This window comes from Prionailurus viverrinus, chromosome B2 (assembly GCF_022837055.1).
Source record: "Prionailurus viverrinus isolate Anna chromosome B2, UM_Priviv_1.0, whole genome shotgun sequence".
NCBI lineage: Eukaryota > Metazoa > Chordata > Mammalia > Carnivora > Felidae > Prionailurus > Prionailurus viverrinus.
In genome coordinates, this window is record NC_062565.1 from 100,351,837 (window position 1) to 100,368,814 (window position 16,978).

The following is a 16,978-nucleotide window of genomic DNA, read 5'->3' on the forward strand; positions in this document are numbered from 1 at the left end:
CACAGTAGGAAAGGCACAGTGGTAGTAAATGATTTAAAGAAATTAAATTTGTTTAGACTCTGAGATGTCGGTTGTTAAAAGGCTGTGTATGTTTTGCAGCAATTTTAGCTTTTTATTCTTTGTACAGAATAACTTTAAAAAATAGCTTACATCATTCTTTGACCACTTATTAATTTGGTGATATGAAGGGAGTGGAACAAAAAATATTTTTTTAGTTTAAAAGTTGCAACTGTAGTTTTAAATCTTTAGATTTTAATCAGTATTCATAAATATAGTTTTAGGACAGTTAAAATATGAAAACTAATCACTGTGTAAGAATTGACTACTTTATTTTTATTTATTTATTTATTTATTTTAAACATTTATTGATTTTTGAGACAGAGAGAGACAGAGCATGAACCGGGGAGGGTCAGAGAGAGGGAGACACAGAATCTGAAACAGGCTCCAGGCTCTGAGCTGTCAGCACAGAGCCTGACGCGGGGCTCAAACTCACAGACTGCGAGATCATGACCTGAGCCGAAGTCAGCCGCTTAACCGACTGAGCCACCCAGGCGCCCCAGAATTGACTACTTTAAAATCAACTTATAAATAGTTTAGAATTGATAATTTTATAATTATAATTTTTTTTCTGTTTCATAGAATAGTAAATGTCCTGAGGGAACAAAACCCATGTTAATATTTGCTGGTGATGATTTTGATGTAACAGAAGACTACAGAAGGCTAAAAAATCTTCTTATTGGTAAGTATTTTAATACTTCTCCACACGTTTGCTCAAGTAGGCAATCTAAGACTGTCATTGGTGGCACTTTGCCACTTCACTGTATATATACATCTTTTTCTTTTTGATCTCTTTCCTTTCTTCCCCCCTTTTCATTATTTTCTTTTTTAAAAAAAAAATTTTTTTTATTTTTTTTTGAGGTGGGGGTGGGGACAGAGAGAGAGGGAGACAGAATCCAAAGCAGGCTCCAGCCTCTGAGCTGTCAGCATAGAGCCCAACGTGTGGCTTGAACTCTCGGACCACGAGATCATGACCTGAGCCGAAGTTGGACGTTTAACCAGCTGAGCCACCCAGGCACCCTTTCATTATTTTCTTTATTCCCCACTAGCAGTAAGGGAGAGTTAATGGATGTTATAATGCATTGATCATTTTTATTTTTTGATGCTCTAGTAACTTCATTGTCAACCTATATATGAAACATTTCACACTTTATAAAATGCTTCCACCCATTTTATGTCATTATTGGCATCATTAAATTTAGAAAATTAAGAACTTAAATTTTCAAGATTGTTGTACATCATCCACTTCCAACTCAAAAACCTCTATTTTTCTTAGTCTTGATAGGCAAGGTTTTTTAGACTCTAACCCCTTATAACTTTTTTTTTTATCTCTCCCAATTTCCTTCCTCTTTTTTCCATTTAAAGTGGCTTATTAAAAATACATTGTACACATTCCTATTGTCTTTTCTGATTTTTGTTCTCGTTTACCTAGTTTCTTCCATTCTTGCAAGTTTCAGATCAAGTTTCTTTCCCAGAAAACTTTCAGTGACTTCCCAACAGCTTTTTTTTATTATCCTTAATGATCGATCCTAAATGCCAAGCATATACTAGGTGCTTTATGTGTATTGTTTTATTCTCACAACCTTGTAAGGTTGTCTTATAGATGAGTTATTCTTGGTGAATAGGAACACTAGTTCCTAAGGACTTATGTGATGACTACATCCTTTCCTATGTGTTCACAAGTCCCCTTCATTTTTTTTTCATTTTTTTTTTTGTTTAATTTTGAGGGGGGAGCAAGGGGCAGGGAGAGAGGGAGACACAGAATTCGGAGGCAGGCTCCAGGCTCTGAGCTGTCATAACAGAGCCTGACGCGGGGCCCAAACTCATGAACCACAATATCATGACTTGAGCCAAAGTCGGATGTTTAAGCAAGCCACCCAGGCGCCCCTATTAATTAATTAATTATCTGTCTATCTGTTTATCATCCAAGTTAGTTAGCATATGAATGCAACAATGATTTCAGGAATAGATTCCTTAATGCCTCTTACCCATTTAGCCCATCCCCCCTCTCCCAGCCCCTCCAGTAACCCTGTTTGTTGTCCATATTTAGGAGTCTCTTATCTTTTGTTCCTCTCCATGTTTTTATATTATTTTTGCTTCCCTTACGTTCATCTGTTTTGTCTCTTAAAGTCCTCATATAAGTGAAGTCATATCGTGTTTGTCTTTCTCTGACTAATTTCGCTTCTCATAATACCCTCTAGTTCCATCCACATAGTTGCAAATGGCAAGATTTCATTCTTTTTGATTGCCGAGTAACACTCCATTGTATATATATATATACCACATCTTTTTTATCCATTCATCAGTCCATGGACATTTGGGCTCTTTCCATACTTTGGCTATTGTCCATAGTGCTGCTGTAAACATTGGGGTGCATGTGCCTCTTCGAAGCAGCATACCTGTATCCCTTGCGTAAGTACCTAGTAGTGCCATTGCTGGGTAGTAGGGTAGTTCTATTTTTAATTTTTTGAGGAACCTCCATACTGTTTTCCAGAGTGGCTGCACCAGCTTGCAAACCCACCAGCAGTGCAAAAGAGATCCTCTTTCTTTGCCTTCTTTCCAACATCTGTTGTTGCCTGAGTTGTTAACGTTAGCCATTCTGACAGGTGTGAGGTGGTATCTCATTGTGGTTTTGATTTGTATTTCCCTGATGATGAGTGATGTTGAGCATTTTTTCATGTGTCGGTTGGCCATCTGGATGTCTGTTCAATTGACTTATTGCAATCTTTGCTATAGGTTCTTACCTGAATTTTTGATGAGTTAAAAAAAGAAAATCATACATGAAAGACAATGACCAACATTTCCTTTTTTCAAAATTACATACCCCAAAATATCAAGGATGGTTTTTAGCTAAGATTACTTGTACTCCATTGGCCCAGATTTTCTGCCTTTTTCCCTCCAGTTGTTCCATAATAATTGTTAATGGTCAGTATATATTTGTTATAACAGAAGGCTTTCATTTGCTTTTGTATAATTGGTTTTTATAAAAACTTTATTATTTTGTGCTTCCACTAGAGGGCAAGAATCACCACATAATGCAGTGGTGATGGGGAGGGAGTGAAAACCAAAAAAGGAATCTGGGGAAAGAAGGAAGGTAGAGGAGTGAAGTGAGATTGTCAGGTCCCAAGGGCAGTTGTGTTTTCAATGTAAATATGAAGTAAGCCAGCTGCAGACTCCATGTTGTATGTTTTGTGTTCATATGAAGTAAAGTAGAGTGGTGGGGAAAGAGAATGTTATCAAGGGCTTCCATCCTTTTAGGAAGTTTTCTTTTTTTGGTAATTGGCCAGAAAGAAAAGTGAAGTTATTAGCTTCAGTGTTTTTATGCCAGGTGCGCATTTAGTTCATGCTGAACTAAATTTTTTTTGCTTCTGTTTTGCTTTCTTAAATACTATCTAGATTTCTATTTAATCTTAGTGGTATTGCTTTTCCTTATAGAAAATCAGTATATCTATTTTTAGATTTAGTGCATCTTTTTTTTTTTTTTTTTAATTTTGAGAGAGAGGAGTAGAGAGAGAGGGGGGGAAAGAGAATCCCAAGCAGGCTCCATGATGTCAGAGCAGAGCCCGACATGGGGCTCGATCCCAAAACTGTGGGATCGTGTAGGTCAGGTAATTTATTATATTTGACTCTTTCTATAGCTTTACAAAGGCAATCATGTTAGTTTGCTTGGGCTGCTGTAAAAAATACCATGTGCTGGGTGGCTTAAAAAACAAACAGTTCTGGTGGCTGAAGGTGCAAAATCACAATTTTTGATGAGGATTCTTGCCAGCTCTTGCTTTGTGCTCCTGGCTTTTCCTTCAGGGAGGAAGGAAGGGAAGGGAAGAGAGGTAGAGGTGGGCGGCGGGGGGGGGTCAGCTTTCTAGGGTCTCTTCTTATAAGGACACTAATTCTATGGGACCAGGGCCCCACCCTTATGGCATGCCTCATTTAATCTTAATTTCTTCCTCAGAAGCCCATCTCCAAATTCAAACACATTAGGGGTTAGGACTTTTAACATTAATTTAGAGTGGCAAGGGGGTAGGGGCAAACATTCAGTATATTATGATAATATTATTCCCATACTGTGGATGAAGTTGAGGCCAATTGAAGAGCTAGTAAGTGGCAGAATCAGGATCTGCTGTGTTCTCTAACTGTGGATCCCCTGGTCTTTCCTGTCAACACATGGTAACCTTCTGTCCCCTTTCTCGATGTGTTTACTCGTGGACATAGCCACACGTGAGATCTTATTTTTACTTGGAATTGATCCGCTGAAAAAAAGATCCAAGTTGGGGCTTTCCTTCTGACCATAACCAGTTCATCTTCTACCTCTTCTCCACCCCCTTACTTGTATTTAACCAGGTTTTTATGTTTATCATTACTCATTAGTATCTCTCTTGTTACCTTAGCCATCATTCCTGCCCAGTTTCGGGTCAGCTTTTTTGGCAGTGTTCTGAGTTTCCACACATTTTAATTCATTGCCCCTTTGAGGTGAGGTTTCCATGTTTCAGACTCCTCTTACACATTCATTGCTCCAGCCCTGCAATCAGCTGTTTTCTCTAAGCAGCCCTGAACTTTTATTTTTTAATGTTTATTTATTTATTTAGAGAGACAGTGTACACATGTGCAGAGGAGCAGAAAGAGAGGGAAAAGGGAATCCCAAGCAGGCTCTGGGCTGTCAGTGCAGAGCCCGATGTGGGGCGCAAACTCACAAACTGTGAGATCATGACCTGAGCCAAAGTCAAGAGTCCGACGCTTAACTGACTGTGCCGCCCAGGTGCCCCAACCCTGAATGAACATTTTTAAAATGAGAAATTATTTTAGGGGCGCCTGGGTGGCGCAGTCGGTTAAGCGTCCGACTTCAGCCAGGTCACGATCTCGCGGTCTGTGAGTTCGAGCCCCGCGTCGGGCTCTGGGCTGATGGCTCAGAGCCTGGAGCCTGTTTCCGATTCTGTGTCTCCCTCTCTCTCTGCCCCTCCCCCGTTCATGCTCTGTCTCTCTCTGTCCCACAAATAAATAAACGTTGAAAAAAAAAATTTTTAAAAAGAGAAATTATTTTAGAAACCACAGTTTGGGTGCCAGGGATTGTTTTGTGGTTGGTCATTGTAGGCTTTTTTAGAGAATGGAGCTGTGAATTAAGATTTGTTTGTTAAGATAAAATGTATCTGAGTTCATACTGAAACTTCTAACTTAAATTTAGGACCAAAGGATCTTAACTTCATTGACTTCACATACGTACCTTCTTTCGTCCATGAAAAAAATCCAGGTTCTCAGTGATCCAACACAAGTATGCATTTCTTTTATACTGTACTACCTACCATACAGTGTTACTACTGATGATGTGAATATTGAGTGCAGTTGAAGGTTTTGTTGTGTTGTTTTTGGGGTTTTTTGCAGTTCTTTTTGTCTATAAAATACATCCTGCTAAGAATATATGGTCAAATCACTGTTTTGAAGTCACTTGAAACAGTTCTTTTCTGTATAATTATGCCTTCAGCTCAGTACGCAGGTTCATTTGTTTTCAGTTTTTAGGGATTACTTTAAATTTTTTAATTTTAAATTATATAACTTTTGAGATCTGCTTTACATAAAAGCAAGTCTGCATATTTAAAGATTTAAAATTTGATGGTTTTTGACATATGTAATACACCTGTGAAAACACCACTTCTGTCAAGGTACAGAACCTATTACACCCAGACATTAGCCTGTGTCCCTGTGCAATCTATCCTATTTCTGTATTCTAAGCAAACATTAATCTGCTTTCTGTGATTATGGATTAGTTTGCATTTTATAGAGCGTTAGATGAACAGAATCACAGTATGTACACTACAGTATGTACTTTTTTTGGTCTGGCTTCTTTCACTCAGCTTGTTTTGAGATTTGTTGGATCTATCAGTTCATTTCTTTTTATTGCTGAACTGTATTCCATTTATAGCTGTTTCACAATTTGTTTATTTTGTCATCTGTCAGTGGACACTTAGGTTGATTCCAGCTTTTGATTAGATCAAAATTTTGGTGAGTAGAGCTGCTATGAACACTTATATTCAGGGGGCACCTGAGTGGCTCAGTCTTAGGTTAACTGTGTGACTTTGGCTCAGGTTATAATTTCATGGTTCGTGAATTCGAGCTCTGAGTCAGGCTCTGTACTGACAGTTCAGAGCCTGGAGCCTGCTTCCCATTCTGTCTCCCTCTGTCTCTCTGCCCCTCCCCCTCTCATGCTATGTCTCTCTCTCTCTCTCAAAAATAAATAAACATTAAAAAATTAAAACATTTATATACAAATTTTTTGTGAGGGCATATGATTTCATTTCTTGGGGCGCCTGGGTGGCTCCATCGATTAAGCATTCAACTCTTGATTTTGGCTCAAGTCATGATCCCAGGGTCGTGAGATTGAGCCCTAACGTTGGGCTCTGGGCTGGGCGTGGAGCCTGCTTGAGATTCTCTCTCTCCCTCTCCCCCTCCCTTGCTTGTGCTCGCTTTCAAGAAAATTTTTTTTGATCAGTAGAGCTGCTGTGAGCATTTATATACAGATTTTTGTGAAGGCATATGGTTTCATTTCTTTTGGGTAAATACCTAGCTGGGAATGGAATGGAATGGAATGGTAGGGTCATTTGAATAGCGTATGTTTAACGTTTTAAGAAACTGTTCTCCAATACGGTTGTACCATTTTACATTCCTACCAATGGTGTATGAAAAGCTCCAGTTCCACTGCCTTGCCAATACTTGGTAGACCATTCTTTTTAATTTTAGTTATTCTAACGAATATTGTATGCTCATAGTATGTGTTTCTAAATAATTTCTATAAAATTTCTAAAAAATTTCTATAAAATAAAGTAGTGCTATTGTTGAAGTTGTAATTTGCATTTTCTGATGATTAATGATGTTGAACATCTTTTTGTGTGCTTATTGGCCATTCATATATTTTTGGTGAAGTGTCTATTCAAATCTTTGCCTTATTATTATTATTATTTTTTTGGAGGTTATTTGTCTTCTTGAGTAATAAGGAATAAGGTGTGTGGGGGGAGGGGGGAGCAGAGAGGGAGAGGGAAGTCCTTTGTCTCTTTGTCTGATACGCAGTCTTTGAATGTTTCCTCCCAATCTGTGGCTTGCCTTTTTTTTCAGTGACGTCTTTCAAAGAACAGAAGGTTTTTGTTTTGTTTTGTTTTGTTTTATTTTGTTTTAAAAGAAGCTTTCCCTGTTTTATTTTTAACATTTATTTAATTTTGAGAGAGAGAGAGAGAATATGTGAGCTGGGGGGGGGTGGGGGATAGAGGATCCAAAGCAGACTCTGTGCTGACAGCAGACAACCCAACGTGGAGCTCGAACTCACAAACCGTGAGATCATGACTTGAGCTGAAGTCAGACATTTAAGTGATTGTGCCACCCAGGTGTCCTGAGCAGAAGTTTTTGATTTTTGTGACGTCTGTTTTACATTTTTTTTCTGTAATGGTATGTTCTTCCTGTATTTTAAGAAGCCTTTGCTTACCTCAGCAGCATCACAAAGACTTTTTCTAGTATTTTCTTGTTGAAATCTTAAGAGTTTTAGGTTTTGCATTTAGTTATGATCATGAGTTAATTTTTGTGTATGGTGTGAGGAAAGGGCCAGTGATTTTAAAACTTTCTACTTCAGGGCCCCTGGGTGACTCAGTCAGTTAAACATCCAACTTCAGCTCAGGTCATGATCTTGTGCTTCATGGTTTCGAGCCCCACATCAAACTCTGTGCTGACAGCTCTCAGGGCCTGGAGCCCGCTTCGGATTCTGTGTCTCCCTCTTTCTTTGCCTCTCCCTTGCTCACGCTCTGTTTCTCTCTCTCAAAAATAAGCATTAAAAAAAAAAAAAATTTCTACCATCATTATTTTCCTTTGCATTCTTAAAAGCTTATGGAAGAAACACATATTCCTGCTGTATGATTTACATTACAAAAGCTGCTTCAGGGAAACTGAAATGTACATATCTTGTTCCCCAGAAAGATTAACTTCACTAGTGCTTCCAACACAATGAGGGGGACTTTATTAACTTGGCCACTGAAGGAGAGTTAGATTTTGACAAAATAATGGGAGCCCTGTTTATTGATTATGATGCAAATTTAGATCAGATTACTTTGAAAAAGTACATACTTGGTTTATAAAAATATCCTTGAGGGATTTTTGTTGGGGGAGTAGGGAAGGGTGGTATATACATGTGCATACACAGTTGTTCCTCTTTTCTACACGTTAGTGATTTTCTTTTAGTTAACCATGAGAAAGAAAAAAGCAAACAACAAAGGATGTGTATGTCCATGCACTGGAGATGTTTCTCATCTGAGCTAATCGGAAGTGAGAAGGACAATGCTGGGTGGCTACAAATTGGGACCCAATGAGTTTTTCTGTTTACTACATCACTTGCCTTGGGGCATTTCTTCCTAATTAAGTTGGATAAACTTTTATGTATAACTTTTTCTTATCTAAATATTATTTGTGTATTTATGTTCAGCCTTTTTGGGGTTCAGTCTTCTTGGCTGTAAAATGAGGGGACCAAACTTGTCTTTCAGACTTCTTTCATTCTTGTGCTACCTTCATACCTTTAGCCAAGTCCACATAGTATTATGGTGGTGTTCTCCGAAGAGGTTTCTTTACACTGACTCCTCTTTTTACAAGGAAACTTTATGGCTCTGCCGTGAATGGCAAATGGTATCTGATAAAAAGATAAATAATACATCGTAAATTATTCTGCCTGTGTATCATTCAAGATCACTTCATGTGCCACTCGTGGGGAAACAGCCTATTCATGGATCTCAGTGGTTCTTTTCTGGCTTTAACAATTTAGTTTGCTATCTTTGCTCATTTAATTGAGATTTCCTGTTAGAATTTTCTTGTGTCTTGACTTCTACCATAAAACAGAGGCCAGTTTGATTTAACAGTCAAAGTTTGAACAGCTGTTTTTATAGGAATTTGCCGTCTTAACCTACCTGTCTCCTAGATAAAAAAATTTATGCTTTGATTTACATTTGTAAAAAAGTGAACATGCATGGTAAATGTGATGGACTCTTATGCTGAGCATTGGCTTAGAAGGAGAACTTCACAACTGAAAAATTACATGGTTTAGTGAGCTAAACACGGAAAAATAGTCATGAGCTTAAATGGTAAAGGGATGAGAGTCTCAGACATTGTTCGGGGACCAGTTTTTGTACCACCTTTTTATCTTTTTTTGTGAGCAGTGGCACAAAATGGAGCATCGACAGTCCAGCTCTCTGTAACTGAATTTAAAAACATGTTAGTTTTTTGTCTTTTGTTTTTTTAACAACCTAAAATTTGTTTTTAGATTTCTTCAGAGGCCCCACAGTATCAAATATCCGCCTGGCTGGTTTAGAGTATGTTCTGCACTTCACTGCACTGAATGGGAAGATTTACTTTCGAAGCTACAAGTGAGTGCATTTGTTAGTATACTCTTGAATCCAGGGCTACAGCACTTTAGTGTGACTTTTATAGAGCTCGAACTTAGAATTGGCGTTTGGTCCGAAGTTTGTCTGGAGAGTTGGCAGACAAGCAGTGGCAGGCACAGCAGCTCTGTGCTGATCCTCAGATGTGTCATCCCCCTGCTCACGTCTGCCTCTGAAACCCTGCTTTTCCAGGGCCCCAGAGCATCTGGTGCTGCAGTCCTCCGAGCTTAGAACACTAATTCATTGTGCAATATCTCCTTTTTCTTGACTGGATTTAGAACACCGAGTCACAAGTCTTAGACCAGCCAAAGCAAATCTCAAAACTCTGAGTCTTCTGAGCCTAAAAACTGGAGTCTGAATGGAACGAGCACATTCAGTGGCTCTTTTACCCTCTTCAGCCTAGCCCTTCTACCCCTACCACAATATAAATACGAATCTTAACGCTCTGATTTTATTTTCATTAAAAAGCTTAATGACATGCTACAATTGTGCCTTTTGAGATAAGCATGATTTTTTTTCCTTATTTATAACAAAGTGTTGGCCCTGGCTGATCAAGCCCACACTTGCCTAGAGAATATATTGACTTCCACAAGCTGCCTTCCTTTGTACATGAAAGACCGATGCCCGTTTTTGAGCTATGGTATGGAAGTGCAGCCTGAGAGCCACTGACAGTTCAGTGTTGACAGTGACTTGTGTGCCTTTGTGCTATACGTGCAGCCACTTGGGGACTTCAGCATTTCATCTATGGTTTAATTTTTTTTTTTTTTTTTAAAGTAAACTGTACCCACAACGTGGGGCTTGAACTCATGACCCTGAAAGCAAGAGTCATATGCTCTACTGATGAGCCAGCCAGGCACCCCTCATTTTGGTTTTTTTCCTTCATGATGAAATACCTGGTTGACTAGCTTCTATCAATGAACATCCAAATGAAAGTAAATATTCACCTTTTTTGTTAATAATTTACATCTTTGTCTCAATTGTATTGAGTCAGAGATAACTCCATTCTTCTCACTATATGTTTGGTGTCATCATTTCTGTTTTTCTATTTTCCTTTTGTTTAGATAATAATAATAGGGAAAATGCAATAAAATAATCCACATGATTGCAAGATGTAGTTAGGGATTTTATAATCATTTTTAGCTGGTTGAGATTGAAAGCCCCTTAAATGTGTTGGAATTTCCCAACTTACTTTGGGGCTGTGAAGAATATATTATAAAGTAGATGGCTCCAATTTATAGAACAAGAAAGATGAAAAATCACTAAATAAAAAGAATCTTTTTGGAAACTTGTGTTAAGCAGGCCCTAGGGACATAAAGGAGCTAAAAATATAAAGATCAAAATCTTTGAGGATGAAAAATGGGTAACAGTAATCTAAAACTCTTTCATTGTAAATAATTTCAAAGAAAGTATTCACTTATATCAGAACTCATATTTAGTGAAAAGAAAGATTAATTTGTAAAGAAAGAAATGCAGAGATAATAAAATGGTCAGAAAATTAGTAAATCAGACTTCGAAACATGGATAAATTAGCAGTGTAACTACACATATCTACCCATCCACTTACTTTAAGAAGAATTAACTGGAATCACTGTTAGGTTAGCACGGCATAACCATTTCCATCCCTTAGTGGAAAAAAAAAAAAGGTTTGAATTTTTCAGATCAGAGACCCTAGAGTAAACTTTTAACCCCAGGTATTTTGTATAGGCCCTGTAATACCTGTTAGCTGTTGATTTAAAATAGAAGATAGACTGTGGGTGCCTGCCTGGCTCAGTCAGTGGAGCATACAGCTCTTGATCTCAGAGTTGTGAGTTCGAGTCCCATGTTGGGTGTAGAGATTGCTTAAAAATAAGATCTTTAAAAAAAAAAAAAGTATTGTGTGATTGAGAGCAAGATGCTAGTGGAGAAAAAAATCACTAGATTAGTTTAGCCTGCAGGGGCTGTGCCCCACTTGGGAGAGGAAGAAAGAAGTGGTCTGAGGAATGAACATCACCTCTGAGCCTAGTGACTTGGCTCAGGGCCAGGCATTAGCCACATGACTTAGGCAGAGCACTTCTCTGGGCCTCCGTTTTTCCTTTGCAAAATGTAGTGATGCTATTTTGGTAATTCTGCAGCCCCTCTGTGATCAACAGTAATTCCTTTATAAGGGGGAAAGAGTTGCAGGTAGAGGTGGGAATATGCCAGAGAAGTGTGCCTGACTTCGTGTGGTTCCTTAGGCATTCTTGCGAGCTACACTTCTGTGTCCTGCCTTTGCTTTTACCTGGAACAGTTGGTACAAGGTAATAGGTAACATTACCACACATTACTTGCGAAGATTAATAAGGTTAACTTTATAAAATGGCTTAGAGTTTCTTGAATGAAAGGAAGTGTAAACATGAAATTGTGTTAATATAACCTTTGATCTGACCTTTTGGGGGAATAAATCATATTGTTAACTGGCCTCTTCCTGTATATTGTATAGTAATTAATTCCTCATATGTGAGTGATCATTTGTATTCCTTGGAGAATTTTATTCACTTAGAAAGTTAAAGTTCTGAATATAAAAATTTTTAGTAACTGCCACATTTGCCTTTACGATGGCATTTGTAAGGTTTTATGGGGAGAAACATGCAAAACGAAGTATTAGCATACCTTAAAAAGCAAACAACATTATAGGCAAGAAAACAATATCAGCAGAAGAGAGGGATATGGAAGGGAGAAAAGTAAAGAAATTAAACTTGAACAAAAGTGGTAATGGCAGTCTTTCTCAAGAAATAGGCAAACAGTATTTTAAAATATACAGAAATTACCCATCAACATATCTTATAGCTTGAGCCCATCTGAAAGCAAAGGAGCTGGGTTGTCTTTGTGTCTTATAGTATATAACCTTGCGGAATTGAATATCACTTTTGATTACAGGGAGCCAAAACAAAACAAAGCTTGAGATGGAGATTAATAGGCATATTGGTATAACACTTCTTGGCGTAGGTACTTGGCTGGAGACATGATGGCCTAGAATTGAAATGTCTATCTTTAAAAAAATAAAAAAAGTGTGAGATGAATAATAGAATGGGGGTGAAGGAAAAGGGTTTCAATTGTGTTTTTAACGGGTCAGTGTCAGTCTCTTCTTTTTGCTTAGTGTGATTATAAAAATCATTTATACATTCTCTATTAATACATTTCCTCAATCATTTTAGATTCTAGATTTCATTGTTAAAAGTTTAATCAAGTTGGGACGCCAGGGTGGCTCAGTCAAATAAGTGTCTGACTTCAGCTCACGTCCTGATCTCGTGGTTTATGAGTTCAAGCCCCACATTGGGCTCCATGCTGCGTGGAGCCTGCTTGAGATTCTCTCTCTCTCATGCCCTCTCTCTCAAAACAAACTATAAAAAATATTAAAAAATAAAAAGTTTAACAAAGAGAAAGGATTAAAGGTCTATCACCAGCAACCATATGTAGAAAACTGATATCTGGAGAAAGTTTTCTTCTATTTCTGTCCGTTTGATGTGCCAGTAAACCTGCTCAGTGAAGTAATTCAGATAAGATCATCTATACAGACAGTATGGCACTGTAACTTAATTCTTTGGTAAATGGCAACACATGTAGTTATATATATACATGTAGTTATGTAGAAAATCTTAATTATATACACCACTCAAAAGGTTACTCTGTTAGGAGGACACTTTCATAAATTAAAAGGTACTTGGGTAACATGAATCCGTCAGGCATGCCAGGAGCTGTTCTAGATCTACAACTCTTTCATTTAGCTGAAAATCAGCATTTTAAGTGGTAGAAACATTTTTAGTTTGACATTTTTATATATACAATGTCCCTGATGTCTTAAATAGTCTGCTGAACACAAGACATTAATCAAGATATTTTGATGGGAGTTCAGCTTTAAATATCCTTTATTGGAGGTACTGAAAGTGTGGATGCAAAAGCAGAAGTATGTGTGTTAGAACTGAGTCAAATGGTCACTGCTACCATATGCTTTGAATTAGCTTTTATGGAAGATGCCCTGATATCACCATTTAGTTTCTAAAAGTATTTTCCCCACAGTGGGCCTGAGGCAGGCATTCTCTCAACTCTCTTCTACTGGAACCAGTATGCAGAGAGTGGCCTGAAGGCTCCTGTTTTGGCTTTTTTCTCTCTGTTTGCTCCCTTCAAGTCCCATAAAATATTCATGTTACCTTGTACTGTTATTGGAGCTTTTTTTTTTTTTTTTTTTTTTTAACACTTCTGCTTTTGACATATCCTAGGCTGGTGTTCGTTTTGTTTTCTTTTTGTCTTGTTCAATTGGGTATAAATAACTATCTGATACAGCATATCTATCATTATGACTCTTCTTGCAGCTAGTGGATGTACCTCCCATGGGTGGACTGTCTGCATGTGACGCGTTTAGGGCCCAAAGGGCTGTTAATGAGCTTATTATGCACATTCACTTCTGCTTCCTGGTGTTTTCTTGCTCTTGGGTATTCCTTACTGTGCTCTACTCTTACGTTCTTTCTCTTCTCTCATGTCATTTGTTGTCTCTCTCTCCATCTTTGGTGTGAAAAGTTTGACCTTTTATAAATATTGTTTTCATTCAATTCTTATAGTCCATGTGGAGATCTGGCCACTATAACAAATTGAGTCAGCTCAAATAATCGCCGGGTCTTTGAGCTGTTCTTGACTGTTCTGTGACTCACAAAAAGAATTTGTTAGTCTCCCTTCCTCCGGTTTCCACATTCCTCATCTGTTTCCACATCCATAGCTATTTGGACATATGTTATCTAGAAAGTTGTGGTTTTGTTATATTAAGCTTTTAAAATTCATTCCAGTCTATGGAGATCAGTAAATGTCTGTACTATGGACAAAAGTGGATTCTGAATGGATCTTTAAAGAAATAAGAATTGTTGGGGCACCTGGGTGGCTCATTCAGTTGAGCGTCTGACTTTAGCTCAGATCATGATCTCACAGTTTGTAGGTTCGAGCCCCACATCAGGCTGTGTGCTGACAGCTCAGAGCCTGGAGCCTGCTTTGGATTCTGTGTCTCCATCTCTCTCAGCCTCTCCCCCGTTCATGCCCTGTCTCCCTTTCTGTCTCAAAAATAAACATTAAAGAAATAAGAATTGTTAATCATGTAAGCATAACATTTCAAAGGGCCAACTGAAAATGTTTTTATAATTATGTAAATCTGTAAGTAACATGAAGAAGTCAAATCAAAGGATTCCATTTCTTAAAACAGTTGTCTGTCTCACTTGCTGTTTCTCAACAGTATTGTATACTTTTGTGTTTGATTTTTAAAAACCAGCAAGCCAAATAATATACTTGGCCTAAATGTGTAAAGCATTTAAGAAGTTTAGGCTCCTAGAGGCACCTGAGTGTCTCAGTTGGTGGGCATCTGACTTTGGCTCAGGTCATGGTCTCACACTCCGTGGGTTCGAGCCCCGCATCGAGCTCTGTGCTGACAGTTCAGACCCTGGAGCTTGCTTCCGATTCTGTGTCTCCCTCTCTCTCTGCCCCTCCCCTGCTCATGCTCTGTGTCTCTCTGTCTTAAAAATAAATAAAAACATTAAAAAAAAGAAGTTTAGCCTCCTAAAGACGGTGTCATTTTATGGAACTGTAGTTCTCTTGAACAAAAATATTTGAGGGGATAAGGATTCCATCAAAGTCAAAGCAACATTTTTCTTTCTTTCTTTTTTTTTTTTTTTTTCTATTTCACAAAGGTTGCTGTTGAAGAAGTCTGGTTGTAAAACACCAAGGATTGAATTGGAAGAGATGGGGCCCTCATTGGATCTGGTTCTGAGGAGGACACATCTGGCGTCAGATGATCTTTACAGATTATCTATGAAAATGCCAAAAGCCCTCAAGGTTTATAACTTGCAGATTGGTGCCATATTTATTTGTATATTCCACTCTTCTTTCCAAAAAAGATTAGCAGCATAGTACATTAAAGAACGTACAGAAAGAGATCGATAAAATAGATAAAATTAGACTCTCAGAACAAAGAAAAGGAGGAAGAAGCACATAAGCCAACCATAAAGGATAATAAAAGAGCTGTAGAAACCATGCATCAACTATGGCTGAGAGCTTTCTGGTAGCCAAGACTGCCAGTTTTCAGCAAGAAAGAATTGTGTGGGGCGTTGTGGAGATGGAGGATTTAGAGCACAGGATGTGTAACTCATATTGTTTAAAATGTGTTTGACTTTTGAATGGTTTTGAAAAACAAGTAGAAATGGTTTCTCTGGAATGCCAATAAAGATTGACTAGATAGTCACAATTCCTTAAGCTAAACACAGGAAATTCTCTCACTGGATGACAATGGTTAGTGTAGTCTATAGTATTGCTTTTCAAATGTTGTCTGACAGTTTACCTGGGAGTTGTTAGAAATGCTGAGTCTCAGGTCCCTAGGCCTTTTGAATTATAATATGCATTTTAACAAGATCCTTAAGTGATTTGTATGTACTTAAGTTTGGGAAGAAAAGTCTGTAGGCTTATAGACTATATTATTGAGTAGGAGCTCACCAATGGAAATTGTTAGTAAGACCTTTGTTGTACACTAGATTTTTACCAGTTTATGGTAGTAGAGACCATTACCTATATATATATATGTATATATGTATATATATATATGTATATTCTTGTTTCATAGCCAAAGAAGAAGAAAAATGTCTCCCATGACACTTTTGGCACAACTTATGGAAGGATTCATATGCAGAAGCAAGACCTAAGCAAACTACAAACCAGGAAAATGAAGGGGTTGAAGAAGCGACCTGCAGAAAGGATAACAGAAGACCAGGAGAAAAAATCAAAGAGAATTAAAAAAAATTGATGGAACTAGCCAATAACTGCAGTGTTATTGTAGTCTGTTTACCTAATAGAGTTATCAAGCATCAGTCATTTCAGAGTTTCTTACAAGATTTTATTGTATATTTTTATAACATGGTAATTTACCTAAACTATATATAAATTTACCTAAACTTAAAAATATTATGAATTAGGTTGAAAGTAAGCCTCTTTTTATATGTATATATTTTAAATTTTTTAAAATTTATTTTGAAAGAGCACAAGTGGAGAAGGGGCAGAGAGAGAGAGGAAGAGAGAGAGAATTCCAAGCAGGCTGTACACTGTCAGTGTGGAGCCGGATGCAGGGCTCGAACCCACAAACCGTGAGATCATGACCTGAGCCGAAATCAAGAATCAGATGCTCAACCAACTGAGCCACCCAGCTGCCCCCTTTGAATTTTTTTCTTTAATGTTCGTTTATTTTTGAGAGGGAGACAGAAAGCATGTGCGTGGGGGAGGGGCATAAAGGGCGGGAAGAACAATCCCAAGCAGGCCCTGCACTGCCAACACAGAACCCCATGTGGTGCTCAAACCCATGAACTGCGAGATCATGACCCAAACTGAAATAAGAATCAGATGCGCAACCAACTGAGCCACCCAAGCATCCCAAGCCTCTTACTTGAGACTTATCCTGGTGGGCTATTTTCTTTCAATGTTATGGTATTCCCTTTGCCCTCTACCCACCCCCCCTCCTGCAAAGTCTCCTGTCTCATTGGATTGGT

The 16,978-nt window shown here is 38.1% G+C and overlaps 1 protein-coding gene across 1 annotated transcript in view; it reads left to right on the forward strand.

Moving 5' to 3' along the window:
- The window catches only part of RPF2 (ribosome production factor 2 homolog), a 33,565-nt gene extending 17,310 nt beyond the window's left edge, over positions 1-16,255 (forward strand). The window contains exons 7-10 of the mRNA XM_047860282.1: positions 640-739; positions 9,335-9,437; positions 15,137-15,281; positions 16,063-16,255. Coding sequence (XP_047716238.1) covers positions 640-739; positions 9,335-9,437; positions 15,137-15,281; positions 16,063-16,242 — 528 coding nt within the window. The 3' untranslated portion in view covers positions 16,243-16,255. The remainder of the gene's footprint in view (positions 1-639; positions 740-9,334; positions 9,438-15,136; positions 15,282-16,062) is intronic.
- Positions 16,256-16,978: the final 723 nt, after the last annotated feature.